General features: G+C 45.6%; 1 protein-coding gene across 2 annotated transcripts in view; it reads left to right on the forward strand.

Moving 5' to 3' along the window:
* Positions 1–16,947, forward strand: part of LOC124046802 (DDB1- and CUL4-associated factor 5-like) — a 47,997-nt gene that overhangs the window by 27,304 nt on the left and 3,746 nt on the right. For both annotated transcript variants that reach the window (XM_046367562.1, XM_046367561.1), the window contains exons 7-8: positions 13,162–13,228; positions 14,903–15,030. In XM_046367562.1, coding sequence (XP_046223518.1) covers positions 13,162–13,228; positions 14,903–15,030 — 195 coding nt within the window. The remainder of the gene's footprint in view (positions 1–13,161; positions 13,229–14,902; positions 15,031–16,947) is intronic.

Below are 16,947 nucleotides of genomic sequence, written 5' to 3' on the forward strand. Positions count from 1 at the left end.
GTGATGTTAGTAGATAATGACCCCGGTGATGTCAGTAGATAATGACCCCAGTGATGTCACTAGTTAGTAGATAATGACCCCGGTGATGTTAGTAGATAATGACCCCGGTGATGTTAGTAGATAATGACCCCGGTGATGTCAGTAGATAATGACCCCGGTGATGTCAGTAGATAATGACCACGGTGATGTCAGTAGATCATGACCCCGGTGATGTTAGTAGATAATGACCCCGGTGATGTTAGTAGATAATGACCCCAGTGATGTCAGTAGATAATGACCCCAGTGATGTCAGTAGATAATGACCCCGGTGATGTTAGTAGATAATGACCCCAGTGATGTCACTAGTTAGTAGATAATGACCCCAGTGATGTTAGTAGATAATGACCCCAGTGATGTTAGTAGATAATGACCCCGGTGATGTTAGTAGATAATGACCCCAGTGATGTCACTAGTTAGTAGATAATGACCCCGGTGATGTCAGTAGATAATGACCCCGGTGATGTTAGTAGATAATGACCCCAGTGATGTTAGTAGATAATGACCCCAGTGATGTTAGTAGATAATGACCCCAGTGATGTTAGTAGATAATGACCCGGTGATGTTAGTAGATAATGACCCCAGTGATGTCACTAGTTAGTAGATAATGACCCCAGTGATGTCACTAGTTAGTAGATAATGACCCCGGTGATGTCAGTAGATAATGACCCCAGTGATGTCAGTAGATAATGACCCCGGTGATGTCACTAGTTAGTAGATAATGACCCCAGTGATGTCACTAGTTAGTAGATAATGACCCCGGTGATGTTAGTAGATAATGACCCCGGTGATGTTAGTAGATAATGACCCCAGTGATGTTAGTAGATAATGACCCCAGTGATGTCACTAGTTAGTAGATAATGACCCCGGTGATGTTAGTAGATAATGACCCCGGTGATGTCACTAGTTAGTAGATAATGACCCCAGTGATGTTAGTAGATAATGACCCCAGTGATGTTAGTAGATAATGACCCCAGTGATGTTAGTAGATAATGACCCTGGTGATGTTAGTAGATAATGACCCGGTGATGTCACTAGTTAGTAGATAATGACCCCGGTGATGTCACTAGTTAGTAGATAATGACCCCAGTGATGTTAGTAGATAATGACCCCGGTGATCTTAGTAGATAATGACCCCAATGATGTCACTAGTTAGTAGATAATGACCCCGGTGATGTCACTAGTTAGTAGATAATGACCCCAGTGATGTTAGTAGATAATGACCCCAGTGATGTCACTAGTTAGTAGATAATGACCCCGGTGATGCCACTAGTTAGTAGATAATGACCCCAGTGATGTTAGTAGATAATGACCCCAGTGATGTTAGTAGATAATGACCCCAGTGATGTTAGTAGATAATGACCCCAGTGATGTTAGTAGATAATGACCCCAATGATGTTAGTAGATAATGACCCCAGTGATGTCAGTAGATAATGACCCCAGTGATGTCACTAGTTAGTAGATAATGACCCCAGTGATGTCACTAGTTAGTAGATAATGACCCCAGTGATGTCACCAGTTAGTAGATAATGACCCCAGTGATGTCAGTAGATAATGACCCCAGTGATGTCACTAGTTAGTAGATAATGACCCCAGTGATGTCACTAGTTAGTAGATAATGACCCCAGTGATGTCACTAGTTAGTAGATAATGACCCCGGTGATGTTAGTAGATAATGACCCCGGTGATGTCACTAGTTAGTAGATAATGACCCCAGTGATGTTAGTAGATAATGACCCCAGTGATGTTAGTAGATAATGACCCCAGTGATGTTAGTAGATAATGACCCCAGTGATGTTAGTAGATAATGACCCTGGTGATGTTAGTAGATAATGACCCCAATGATGTCACTAGTTAGTAGATAATGACCCCGGTGATGTCACTAGTTAGTAGATAATGACCCCAGTGATGTCAGTAGATAATGACCCCAGTGATGTTAGTAGATAATGACCCCAGTGATGTCACTAGTTAGTAGATAATGACCCCGGTGATGTCACTAGTTAGTAGATAATGACCCCGGTGATGTCACTAGTTAGTAGATAATGACCCCAGTGATGTCAGTAGATAATGACCCCGGTGATGTTAGTAGATAATGACCCCAGTGATGTCACTAGTTAGTAGATAATGACCCCAGTGATGTTAGTAGATAATGACCCCAGTGATGTCACTAGTTAGTAGATAATGACCCCAGTGATGTTAGTAGATAATGACCCCAGTGATGTCACTAGTTAGTAGATAATGACCCCAGTGATGTCACTAGTTAGTAGATAATGACCCCAGTGATGTCACTAGTTAGTAGATAATGACCCCGGTGATGTCAGTAGATAATGACCCCAGTGATGTCAGTAGATAATGACCCCGGTGATGTCACTAGTTAGTAGATAATGACCCCAGTGATGTCACTAGTTAGTAGATAATGACCCCGGTGATGTTAGTAGATAATGACCCCGGTGATGTTAGTATTAATGACCCCAGTGATGTTAGTAGATAATGACCCCAGTGATGTCACTAGTTAGTAGATAATGACCCCGGTGATGTAAGTAGATAATGACCCCGGTGATGTCACTAGTTAGTAGATAATGACCCCAGTGATGTTAGTAGATAATGACCCTGGTGATGTTAGTAGATAATGACCCTGGTGATGTTAGTAGATAATGACCCCGGTGATGTCACTAGTTAGTAGATAATGACCCCGGTGATGTCACTAGTTAGTAGATAATGACCCCAGTGATGTTAGTAGATAATGACCCCGGTGATGTTAGTAGATAATGACCCCAGTGATGTCACTAGTTAGTAGATAATGACCCCGGTGATGTCACTAGTTAGTAGATAATGACCCCAGTGATGTCAGTAGATAATGACCCCAGTGATGTCACTAGTTAGTAGATAATGACCCCAGTGATGTCACTAGTTAGTAGATAATGACCCCGGTGATGTCACTAGTTAGTAGATAATGACCCCAGTGATGTTAGTAGATAATGACCCGGTGATGTTAGTAGATAATGACCCCGGTGATGTCAGTAGATAATGACCCCGGTGATGTTAGTAGATAATGACCCCGGTGATGTTAGTAGATAATGACCCCAGTGATGTTAGTAGATAATGACCCCAGTGATGTCACTAGTTAGTAGATAATGACCCCAGTGATGTCACTAGTTAGTAGATAATGACCCCAGTGATGTCACTAGTTAGTAGATAATGACCCCAGTGATGTCACTAGTTAGTAGATAATGACCCCAGTGATGTCACTAGTTAGTAGATAATGACCCTGGTGATGTTAGTAGATAATGACCCCGGTGATGTTAGTAGATAATGACCCCGGTGATGTTAGTAGATAATGACCCCGGTGATGTCAGTAGATAATGACCCCAGTGATGTCACTAGTTAGTAGATAATGACCCCAGTGATGTCACTAGTTAGTAGATAATGACCCCAGTGATGTCACTAGTCAGTAGATAATGACCCCAGTGATGTCACTAGTTAGTAGATAATGACCCCAGTGATGTTAGTAGATAATGACCCCGGTGATGTTAGTAGATAATGACCCCGGTGATGTTAGTAGATAATGACCCCGGTGATGTTAGTAGATAATGACCCCAGTGATGTCAGTAGATAATGACCCCGGTGATGTCACTAGTTAGTAGATAATGACCCCAGTGATGTCACTAGTTAGTAGATAATGACCCCGGTGATGTTAGTAGATAATGACCCCGGTGATGTTAGTATTAATGACCCCAGTGATGTTAGTAGATAATGACCCCAGTGATGTCACTAGTTAGTAGATAATGACCCCGGTGATGTAAGTAGATAATGACCCCGGTGATGTCACTAGTTAGTAGATAATGACCCCAGTGATGTTAGTAGATAATGACCCTGGTGATGTTAGTAGATAATGACCCTGGTGATGTTAGTAGATAATGACCCCGGTGATGTCACTAGTTAGTAGATAATGACCCCGGTGATGTCACTAGTTAGTAGATAATGACCCCAGTGATGTTAGTAGATAATGACCCGGTGATGTTAGTAGATAATGACCCCAGTGATGTCACTAGTTAGTAGATAATGACCCCGGTGATGTCACTAGTTAGTAGATAATGACCCCAGTGATGTCAGTAGATAATGACCCCAGTGATGTCACTAGTTAGTAGATAATGACCCCAGTGATGTCACTAGTTAGTAGATAATGACCCCGGTGATGTCACTAGTTAGTAGATAATGACCCCAGTGATGTTAGTAGATAATGACCCCGGTGATGTTAGTAGATAATGACCCCGGTGATGTCAGTAGATAATGACCCCGGTGATGTTAGTAGATAATGACCCCGGTGATGTTAGTAGATAATGACCCCAGTGATGTTAGTAGATAATGACCCCAGTGATGTCACTAGTTAGTAGATAATGACCCCAGTGATGTCACTAGTTAGTAGATAATGACCCCAGTGATGTCACTAGTTAGTAGATAATGACCCCAGTGATGTCACTAGTTAGTAGATAATGACCCCAGTGATGTCACTAGTTAGTAGATAATGACCCTGGTGATGTTAGTAGATAATGACCCCGGTGATGTTAGTAGATAATGACCCTGGTGATGTTAGTAGATAATGACCCCGGTGATGTCAGTAGATAATGACCCCAGTGATGTCACTAGTTAGTAGATAATGACCCCAGTGATGTCACTAGTTAGTAGATAATGACCCCAGTGATGTCACTAGTCAGTAGATAATGACCCCAGTGATGTCACTAGTTAGTAGATAATGACCCCAGTGATGTTAGTAGATAATGACCCCGGTGATGTTAGTAGATAATGACCCCGGTGATGTCACTAGTTAGTAGATAATGACCCCAGTGATGTTAGTAGATAATGACCCCAGTGATGTTAGTAGATAATGACCCCGGTGATGTCACTAGTTAGTAGATAATGACCCCAGTGATGTTAGTAGATAATGACCCCAGTGATGTTAGTAGATAATGACCCCGGTGATGTCACTAGTTAGTAGATAATGACCCCAGTGATGTTAGTAGATAATGACCCCGGTGATGTTAGTAGATAATGACCCCGGTGATGTCAGTAGATAATGACCCCGGTGATGTTAGTAGATAATGACCCCAGTGATGTCACTAGTTAGTAGATAATGACCCCAGTGATGTCACTAGTTAGTAGATAATGACCCCAGTGATGTCACTAGTTAGTAGATAATGACCCCAGTGATGTTAGTAGATAATGACCCCGGTGATGTTAGTAGATAATGACCCCGGTGATGTTAGTAGATAATGACCCCGGTGATGTCAGTAGATAATGACCCCGGTGATGTTGCCATTGATGTTAGTAGATAATGACCCCAGTGATGTCACTAGTTAGTAGATAATGACCCCAGTGATGTCACTAGTTAGTAGATAATGACCCCAGTGATGTTAGTAGATAATGACCCCGGTGATGTTAGTAGATAATGACCCCGGTGATGTCACTAGTTAGTAGATAATGACCCCAGTGATGTTAGTAGATAATGACCCCGGTGATGTTAGTAGATAATGACCCCGGTGATGTCAGTAGATAATGACCCCGGTGATGTTAGTAGATAATGACCCCAGTGATGTCACTAGTTAGTAGATAATGACCCCAGTGATGTCACTAGTTAGTAGATAATGACCCCAGTGATGTCACTAGTTAGTAGATAATGACCCCAGTGATGTTAGTAGATAATGACCCCGGTGATGTTAGTAGATAATGACCCCGGTGATGTCAGTAGATAATGACCCGGTGATGTTAGTAGATAATGACCCCAGTGATGTCACTAGTTAGTAGATAATGACCCCAGTGATGTCACTAGTTAGTAGATAATGACCCCAGTGATGTTAGTAGATAATGACCCCGGTGATGTTAGTAGATAATGACCCCGGTGATGTCACTAGTTAGTAGATAATGACCCCAGTGATGTCAGTAGATAATGACCCCGGTGATGTCAGTAGATAATGACCCCGGTGATGTTAGTAGATAATGACCCCGGTGATGTTAGTAGATAATGACCCCAGTGATGTCACTAGTTAGTAGATAATGACCCCGGTGATGTTAGTAGATAATGACCCCAGTGATGTCACTAGTTAGTAGATAATGACCCCAGTGATGTTAGTAGATAATGACCCCGGTGATGTTAGTAGATAATGACCCCGGTGATGTCAGTAGATAATGACCCCGGTGATGTCAGTAGATAATGACCCCGGTGATGTTAGTAGATAATGACCCGGTGATGTCACTAGTTAGTAGATAATGACCCCAGTGATGTCACTAGTTAGTAGATAATGACCCCAGTGATGTCACCAGTTAGTAGATAATGACCCCAGTGATGTTAGTAGATAATGACCCCAGTGATGTCACTAGTTAGTAGATAATGACCCCAGTGATGTCACCAGTTAGTAGATAATGACCCCAGTGATGTTAGTAGATAATGACCCCAGTGATGTCACTAGTTAGTAGATAATGACCCCGGTGATGTCACTAGTTAGTAGATAATGACCCGGTGATGTCACTAGTTAGTAGATAATGACCCCAGTGATGTCACTAGTTAGTAGATAATGACCCCGGTGATGTCACTAGTTAGTAGATAATGACCCCGGTGATGTCACTAGTTAGTAGATAATGACCCCAGTGATGTTAGTAGATAATGACCCCAGTGATGTTAGTAGATAATGACCCCAGTGATGTCAGTAGATAATGACCCCGGTGATGTTAGTAGATAATGACCCCGGTGATGTCAGTAGATAATGACCCCAGTGATGTCACTAGTTAGTAGATAATGACCCCGGTGATGTTAGTAGATAATGACCCCGGTGATGTTAGTAGATAATGACCCCGGTGATGTTAGTAGATAATGACCCCGGTGATGTCAGTAGATAATGACCACGGTGATGTCAGTAGATCATGACCCCGGTGATGTTAGTAGATAATGACCCCGGTGATGTTAGTAGATAATGACCCCAGTGATGTCAGTAGATAATGACCCCAGTGATGTCAGTAGATAATGACCCCGGTGATGTTAGTAGATAATGACCCCAGTGATGTCACTAGTTAGTAGATAATGACCCCAGTGATGTTAGTAGATAATGACCCCAGTGATGTTAGTAGATAATGACCCCGGTGATGTTAGTAGATAATGACCCCAGTGATGTCACTAGTTAGTAGATAATGACCCCGGTGATGTCAGTAGATAATGACCCCGGTGATGTTAGTAGATAATGACCCCAGTGATGTTAGTAGATAATGACCCCAGTGATGTTAGTAGATAATGACCCCAGTGATGTTAGTAGATAATGACCCCGGTGATGTTAGTAGATAATGACCCCAGTGATGTCACTAGTTAGTAGATAATGACCCCAGTGATGTCACTAGTTAGTAGATAATGACCCCGGTGATGTCAGTAGATAATGACCCCAGTGATGTCAGTAGATAATGACCCCGGTGATGTCACTAGTTAGTAGATAATGACCCCAGTGATGTCACTAGTTAGTAGATAATGACCCCGGTGATGTTAGTAGATAATGACCCCGGTGATGTTAGTAGATAATGACCCCAGTGATGTTAGTAGATAATGACCCCAGTGATGTCACTAGTTAGTAGATAATGACCCCGGTGATGTTAGTAGATAATGACCCCGGTGATGTCACTAGTTAGTAGATAATGACCCCAGTGATGTTAGTAGATAATGACCCCAGTGATGTTAGTAGATAATGACCCCAGTGATGTTAGTAGATAATGACCCTGGTGATGTTAGTAGATAATGACCCCGGTGATGTCACTAGTTAGTAGATAATGACCCCGGTGATGTCACTAGTTAGTAGATAATGACCCCAGTGATGTTAGTAGATAATGACCCCGGTGATCTTAGTAGATAATGACCCCAATGATGTCACTAGTTAGTAGATAATGACCCCGGTGATGTCACTAGTTAGTAGATAATGACCCCAGTGATGTTAGTAGATAATGACCCCAGTGATGTCACTAGTTAGTAGATAATGACCCCGGTGATGCCACTAGTTAGTAGATAATGACCCCAGTGATGTTAGTAGATAATGACCCCAGTGATGTTAGTAGATAATGACCCCAGTGATGTTAGTAGATAATGACCCCAGTGATGTTAGTAGATAATGACCCCAATGATGTTAGTAGATAATGACCCCAGTGATGTCAGTAGATAATGACCCCAGTGATGTCACTAGTTAGTAGATAATGACCCCAGTGATGTCACTAGTTAGTAGATAATGACCCCAGTGATGTCACCAGTTAGTAGATAATGACCCCAGTGATGTCAGTAGATAATGACCCCAGTGATGTCACTAGTTAGTAGATAATGACCCCAGTGATGTCACTAGTTAGTAGATAATGACCCCAGTGATGTCACTAGTTAGTAGATAATGACCCCGGTGATGTTAGTAGATAATGACCCCGGTGATGTCACTAGTTAGTAGATAATGACCCCAGTGATGTTAGTAGATAATGACCCCAGTGATGTTAGTAGATAATGACCCCAGTGATGTTAGTAGATAATGACCCCAGTGATGTTAGTAGATAATGACCCTGGTGATGTTAGTAGATAATGACCCCAATGATGTCACTAGTTAGTAGATAATGACCCCGGTGATGTCACTAGTTAGTAGATAATGACCCCAGTGATGTCAGTAGATAATGACCCCAGTGATGTTAGTAGATAATGACCCCAGTGATGTCACTAGTTAGTAGATAATGACCCCGGTGATGTCACTAGTTAGTAGATAATGACCCCGGTGATGTCACTAGTTAGTAGATAATGACCCCAGTGATGTCAGTAGATAATGACCCCGGTGATGTTAGTAGATAATGACCCCAGTGATGTCACTAGTTAGTAGATAATGACCCCAGTGATGTTAGTAGATAATGACCCCAGTGATGTCACTAGTTAGTAGATAATGACCCCAGTGATGTTAGTAGATAATGACCCCAGTGATGTCACTAGTTAGTAGATAATGACCCCAGTGATGTCACTAGTTAGTAGATAATGACCCCAGTGATGTCACTAGTTAGTAGATAATGACCCCGGTGATGTCAGTAGATAATGACCCCAGTGATGTCAGTAGATAATGACCCCGGTGATGTCACTAGTTAGTAGATAATGACCCCAGTGATGTCACTAGTTAGTAGATAATGACCCCGGTGATGTTAGTAGATAATGACCCCGGTGATGTTAGTATTAATGACCCCAGTGATGTTAGTAGATAATGACCCCAGTGATGTCACTAGTTAGTAGATAATGACCCCGGTGATGTAAGTAGATAATGACCCCGGTGATGTCACTAGTTAGTAGATAATGACCCCAGTGATGTTAGTAGATAATGACCCTGGTGATGTTAGTAGATAATGACCCTGGTGATGTTAGTAGATAATGACCCCGGTGATGTCACTAGTTAGTAGATAATGACCCCGGTGATGTCACTAGTTAGTAGATAATGACCCCAGTGATGTTAGTAGATAATGACCCCGGTGATGTTAGTAGATAATGACCCCAGTGATGTCACTAGTTAGTAGATAATGACCCCGGTGATGTCACTAGTTAGTAGATAATGACCCCAGTGATGTCAGTAGATAATGACCCCAGTGATGTCACTAGTTAGTAGATAATGACCCCAGTGATGTCACTAGTTAGTAGATAATGACCCCGGTGATGTCACTAGTTAGTAGATAATGACCCCAGTGATGTTAGTAGATAATGACCCCGGTGATGTTAGTAGATAATGACCCCGGTGATGTCAGTAGATAATGACCCCGGTGATGTTAGTAGATAATGACCCCGGTGATGTTAGTAGATAATGACCCCGGTGATGTTAGTAGATAATGACCCCAGTGATGTTAGTAGATAATGACCCCAGTGATGTCACTAGTTAGTAGATAATGACCCCAGTGATGTCACTAGTTAGTAGATAATGACCCCAGTGATGTCACTAGTTAGTAGATAATGACCCCAGTGATGTCACTAGTTAGTAGATAATGACCCCAGTGATGTCACTAGTTAGTAGATAATGACCCTGGTGATGTTAGTAGATAATGACCCCGGTGATGTTAGTAGATAATGACCCCGGTGATGTTAGTAGATAATGACCCCGGTGATGTCAGTAGATAATGACCCCAGTGATGTCACTAGTTAGTAGATAATGACCCCAGTGATGTCACTAGTTAGTAGATAATGACCCCAGTGATGTCACTAGTTAGTAGATAATGACCCCAGTGAAGTCACTAGTTAGTAGATAATGACCCCAGTGATGTCACTAGTTAGTAGATAATGACCCCAGTGATGTTAGTAGATAATGACCCCAGTGATGTTAGTAGATAATGACCCCAGTGATGTTAGTAGATAATGACCCCAGTGATGTCACTAGTCAGTAGATAATGACCCCAGTGATGTCACTAGTTAGTAGATAATGACCCCAGTGATGTTAGTAGATAATGACCCCGGTGATGTTAGTAGATAATGACCCCGGTGATGTCACTAGTTAGTAGATAATGACCCCGGTGATGTTAGTAGATAATGACCCCAGTGATGTTAGTAGATAATGACCCCGGTGATGTCACTAGTTAGTAGATAATGACCCCAGTGATGTTAGTAGATAATGACCCCAGTGATGTTAGTAGATAATGACCCCGGTGATGTCACTAGTTAGTAGATAATGACCCCAGTGATGTTAGTAGATAATGACCCCGGTGATGTTAGTAGATAATGACCCCGGTGATGTCAGTAGATAATGACCCCGGTGATGTTAGTAGATAATGACCCCGGTGATGTTAGTAGATAATGACCCCGGTGATGTCAGTAGATAATGACCCCGGTGATGTTAGTAGATAATGACCCCAGTGATGTCACTAGTTAGTAGATAATGACCCCAGTGATGTCACTAGTAGTAGATAATGACCCCAGTGATGTCACTAGTAGTAGATAATGACCCCAGTGATGTCACTAGTTAGTAGATAATGACCCCAGTGATGTTAGTAGATAATGACCCCGGTGATGTTAGTAGATAATGACCCCGGTGATGTCAGTAGATAATGACCCCGGTGATGTTAGTAGATAATGACCCCAGTGATGTCACTAGTTAGTAGATAATGACCCCAGTGATGTCACTAGTTAGTAGATAATGACCCCAGTGATGTTAGTAGATAATGACCCCGGTGATGTTAGTAGATAATGACCCCGGTGATGTCACTAGTTAGTAGATAATGACCCCAGTGATGTCAGTAGATAATGACCCCGGTGATGTCAGTAGATAATGACCCCGGTGATGTTAGTAGATAATGACCCCGGTGATGTTAGTAGATAATGACCCCAGTGATGTCACTAGTTAGTAGATAATGACCCCGGTGATGTTAGTAGATAATGACCCCAGTGATGTCACTAGTTAGTAGATAATGACCCCAGTGATGTTAGTAGATAATGACCCCGGTGATGTTAGTAGATAATGACCCCGGTGATGTCAGTAGATAATGACCCCGGTGATGTCAGTAGATAATGACCCCGGTGATGTTAGTAGATAATGACCCCGGTGATGTCACTAGTTAGTAGATAATGACCCCAGTGATGTCACTAGTTAGTAGATAATGACCCCAGTGATGTCACCAGTTAGTAGATAATGACCCCAGTGATGTTAGTAGATAATGACCCCAGTGATGTCACTAGTTAGTAGATAATGACCCCAGTGATGTCACTAGTTAGTAGATAATGACCCCAGTGATGTCACCAGTTAGTAGATAATGACCCCAGTGATGTTAGTAGATAATGACCCCAGTGATGTCACTAGTTAGTAGATAATGACCCCGGTGATGTCACTAGTTAGTAGATAATGACCCCGGTGATGTCACTAGTTAGTAGATAATGACCCCAGTGATGTCACTAGTTAGTAGATAATGACCCCGGTGATGTCACTAGTTAGCAGATAATGACCCCAGTGATGTCACCAGTTAGTAGATAATGACCCCAGTGATGTTAGTAGATAATGACCCCGGTGATGTTAGTAGATAATGACCCCAGTGATGTCACTAGTTAGTAGATAATGACCCCGGTGATGTCACTAGTTAGTAGATAATGACCCCGGTGATGTCACTAGTTAGTAGATAATGACCCCAGTGATGTCACTAGTTAGTAGATAATGACCCCGGTGATGTCACTAGTTAGCAGATAATGACCCCAGTGATGTCACCAGTTAGTAGATAATGACCCCAGTGATGTTAGTAGATAATGACCCCGGTGATGTCACTAGTTAGTAGATAATGACCCCAGTGAGTGAGTGAGACAAGTAGCACCCTGTTCCCTCCCATAGCTCACTACCCTGGTCCAAAGTAGTGCACTATATCTGGTATAGGTTGCCATTTGAGGAGCAGTCTTTGGATCATTCTGGATCATTCTTCTCTTCTGGCTTCATTGGCTCGGCTCCTCGTTGCCTGGCAACAGACACCACACATATTTCTGCTCAGTGTGTTTTTTGGAGAAGTGTACACCTCGTCTCAAATTCTATCTTCCCTCGGAGAAGAGATTTGTCATAAATTCTTCTGTCTCCGTATTGTAACTGCGCTGCCTTTTTTGCTGTTTCTACAACTGGATCCTTGGAAGTTAAAAATAAATAAATAAATGTAAAAATGGCAATTATTTTCCCCTTGAAGGATTTAGGCTCGGATTCATAAAGCGTTGAAGAGTGCTGATCTAGGATCAGATCTCGTCTGTGTACTCTTTTTTTCATTATGATCTAAAATACAAACCTAAACGGATCCTAGATCAGCCGTCTTACTCGGGAGGCTCTTCAAAATGGACTGGCCGTAATATTTTAAAGTTTATATGTTCCCTGACTATCTTCTTAAACTTTTTGGTTTGGAGGATTAATTGTTGATAACAAAGCTTCTCTTTTTTTTCTTTTGTTGGTATCAACAGAAACGGAGAACATCGTGTAATAGTTATAGAGGACGTTGTCTTACAATGAGTCCCAAATCCAACCCTATTCCCTATGTCGTCCACTACTTTTGTCAGAAGGGCTCTGGACTAAAGAAGTGCACTACATAGGGAATAGGGTGGCATTTTGGAGATACCTCTATGTTAATCTCTCTGTTGTCTTCCTCCAGTACGTCTTGTCTGGATCAGATGACTTCAACCTTTACATGTGGAGAATCCCCAAGGATCCTGAAGCAGGTGTGTGTGTGTGTGTGTGTGTGTGTGTGTGTGTGTGTGTGTGTGTGTGTGTGTGTGTGTGTGTGTGTGTGTGTGTGTGTGTGTGTGTGTGTGTGTGTGTGTGTGTGTGTGTGTGTGTGTCTTTCAATCTTATATGTGTAAATAGCTACGTTTCTGTATAATTTGTGACAGATGTAACAATATGCAAATTTCCCCACCAGCGAGGTGGGGAAACTTTATTTTGTGGATAAAAGGCTTTGCGTGATAACTTCGTCCCCATAAAAATGACTTTTGCTGTTATATTCTCATGTTAAATGGGTTTCCATGACATTTTTAACTCTACCGATGGTTTTGCGTTTTATAGAGTGAAATGTGTCCTCTGGCCGACGGAGACAGTGAAATGTGTCCTCTGGCCGACGGAGACGGTGAAATGTGTCCTCTGGCCGACGGAGACGGTGAAATGTGTCCTCTGGCCGACGGAGACGGTGAAATGTGTCCTCTGGCCGACGGAGACGGTGAAATGTGTCCTCTGGCCGACGGAGACGGTGAAATGTGTCCTCTGGCCGACGGAGACGGTGAAATGTGTCCTCTGGCCGACGGAGACGGTGAAATGTGTCCTCTGGCCGACGGAGACGGTGAAATGTGTCCTCTGGCCGACGGTGAAATGTGTCCTCTGGCCGACGGAGACGGTGAAATGTGTCCTCTGGCCGACGGAGACGGTGAAATGTGCCCTCTGGCCGACGGAGACGGTGAAATGTGCCCTCTGGCCGACGGAGACGGTGAAATGTGCCCTCTGGCCGACGGAGACGGTGAAATGTGCCCTCTGGCCGACGGAGACGGTGAAATGTGCCCTCTGGCCGACGGAGACGGTGAAATGTGTCCTCTGGCCGACGGAGACGGTGAAATGTGTCCTCTGGCCGACGGAGACGGTGAAATGTGTCCTCTGGCCGACGGAGACGGTGAAATGTGTCCTCTGGCCGACGGAGACGGTGAAATGTGTCCTCTGGCCGACGGAGACGGTGAAATGTGTCCTCTGGCCGACGGAGACGGTGAAATGTGCCCTCTGGCCGACGGCTCACAGAGACAGTGTGGGTAGTCTACCTACATGATGAGATTACTATGGACAAGAGCGACCAGACCAACTCTCTAACCACTAGGCCCAGAGTCGTAGCGGGAGGACCAGACCAACTCTCTAACCACTAGGCCCAGAGTCGTAGCTGGAGGACCAGACCAACTCTCTAACCACTAGGCCCAGAGTCGTAGCTGGAGGACCAGACCAACTCTCTAACCACTAGGCCCAGAGTCGTAGCTGGAGGACCAGACCAACTCTCTAACCACTAGGCCCAGAGTCGTAGCTGGAGGACCAGACCAACTCTCTAACCACTAGGCCCAGAGTCGTAGCGGGAGGACCAGACCAACTCTCTAACCACTAGGCCCCGAGTCGTAGCTGGAGGACCGGACAACATATCGTCGCATGACTCAAAGTTTACTTCAATATGACGTTTATTATATCAATATTTGCGTATAATACGTTTTACCGGACACAAACAGATCCCTCCACGTCGAACTAACACGTGTCTTGTCGAACATTTCATGTTTCAGTCGTTTTCTTTATACGTCGGGTAATTCATCCTCGTGAAATGTTTGGATGGAAACGTGGTTACAGATGACGCGTCCGTCTCTCTCCCTTCCCAGGAGGCCCGGGGCGTGTGGTCAACGGAGCGTCCATGGTCCTGAAGGGTCACCGGTCCATCGTGAACCAAGTCCGGTTCAACCCCAGCACCAATATGATCTGCTCCTCCGGGGTCGAGAAGGTCATCAAGGTCAGTAGTTAAGTCGTAGATGTATTATTTTTGATTTTTGATTTATTTTATTTTAATAATCATTCAGATCACAGGTCGTGGGTGGGCGTATGACTTGATACAATGATTTGGTTCATCAGTGGTTCATGAAATCATCAGTGACATATCCCACATCATGAACATCAATTGATTACATCGTCGTGATTTTAAAGTTCATCAGTTCGGTTGTTTGAGTACTTTTAAAAAATGCACAGAATCTTGAAGGTAATTGTTCTTTGCAAGAAAAGGAGAAACCGCCTGGGTGCTCACCGTGCCATCAGAATCATTATCTCAGCCCCTCCTAAACCCTCTGAAAGAGTAACGGTACTAACGCATTCCTCACTTGGTGGTTTCCCATCCTGTATGACTCTCAGGTCTTCTGTCATGATAACTCACTGTCCCTCATGAATCACAGGGCCTGAGGTGAAGACAGACGACTCGTCTCCTTCGCCATCTGTCCCTTTTTGACAAGCTTGTCGAAGGAAGATGTCGGTTCATCATCATAACGCTCTCTCCCGCAGCGGCTCTAGTCCTCTCCCGCAGCGGCTCTAGTTCTCCTCTCCCGCAGCGGCTCTAGCCCTCCTCTCCCGCAGCGGCTCTAGCCTCCTCTCCCGCAGCGGCTCTAGTCCTCCTCTCCCGCAGCGGCTCTAGCCTCCTCTCCCGCAGAGGCTCTAGCCTCCTCTCCCGCAGCGGCTCTAGCCCTCCTCTCCCGCAGCGGCTCTAGCCCTCCTCTCCCGCAGCGGCTCTAGCCCTCCTCTCCCGCAGCGGCTCTAGCCCTCCTCTCCCGCAGCGGCTCTAGCCCTCCTCTCCCGCAGCGGCTCTAGCCCTCCTCTCCCGCAGCGGCTCTAGCCCTCCTCTCCCGCAGCGGCTCTGGTCTCCTCTCCCGCAGCGGCTCTGGTCTCCTCTCCCGCAGCGGGCTCTGGTCTCCTCTCCCGCAGCGGCTCTAGGTCTCCTCTCCCGCAGCGGCTCTAGGTCTCCTCTCCCGCAGCGGCTCTAGGTCTCCTCTCCCGCAGCGGCTCTAGGTCTCCTCTCCCGCAGCGGCTCTAGGTCTCCTCTCCCGCAGCGGCTCTAGGTCTCCTCTCCCGGCTCTAGGTCTCCTCTCCCGCAGCGGCTCTAGGTCTCCTCTCCCGCAGCGGCTCTAGGTCTCCTCTCCCGCAGCGGCTCTAGGTCTCCTCTCCCGCAGCGGCTCTAGGGTCTCCTCTCCCGCAGCGGCTCTAGGTCTCCTCTCCCGCAGCGGCTCTAGGTCTCCTCTCCCGCAGCGGCTCTAGGTCTCCTCTCCCGCAGCGGCTCTAGGTCTCCTCTCCCGCAGCGGCTCTAGGTCTCCTCTCCCGCAGCGGCTCTAGGTCTCCTCTCCCGCAGCGGCTCTAGGTCTCCTCTCCCGCAGCGGCTCTAGGTCTCCTCTCCCGCAGCGGCTCTAGGTCTCCTCTCCCGCAGCGGCTCTAGGTCTCCTCTCCCGCAGCGGCTCTAGGTCTCCTCTCCCGCAGCGGCTCTAGGTCTCCTCTCCCGCAGCGGCTCTAGGTCTCCTCTCCCGCAGCGGCTCTAGGTCTCCTCTCCCGCAGCGGCTCTAGGTCTCCTCTCCCGCAGCGGCTCTAGGTCTCCTCTCCCGCAGCGGCTCTAGGTCTCCTCTCCCGCAGCGGCTCTAGGTCTCCTCTCCCGTCTCCTCTCCCGCAGCGGCTCTAGGTCTCCTCTCCCGCAGCGGCTCTGGGTCCCCTCTCCCGCAGCGGCTCTAGGTCCCCTCTCCCGCAGCGGCTCTAGGTCCCTCTCCCGCAGCGGCTCTAGGTCCCCTCTCCCGCAGCGGCTCTAGGTCCCCTCTCCCGCAGCGGCTCTAGGTCCCCTCTCCCGCAGCGGCTCTAGGTCCCCTCTCCCGCAGCGGCTCTAGGTCCCCTCTCCCGCAGCGGC

The sequence above is a fragment of the Oncorhynchus gorbuscha genome, linkage group LG10 (assembly GCF_021184085.1).
Source record: "Oncorhynchus gorbuscha isolate QuinsamMale2020 ecotype Even-year linkage group LG10, OgorEven_v1.0, whole genome shotgun sequence".
NCBI lineage: Eukaryota > Metazoa > Chordata > Actinopteri > Salmoniformes > Salmonidae > Oncorhynchus > Oncorhynchus gorbuscha.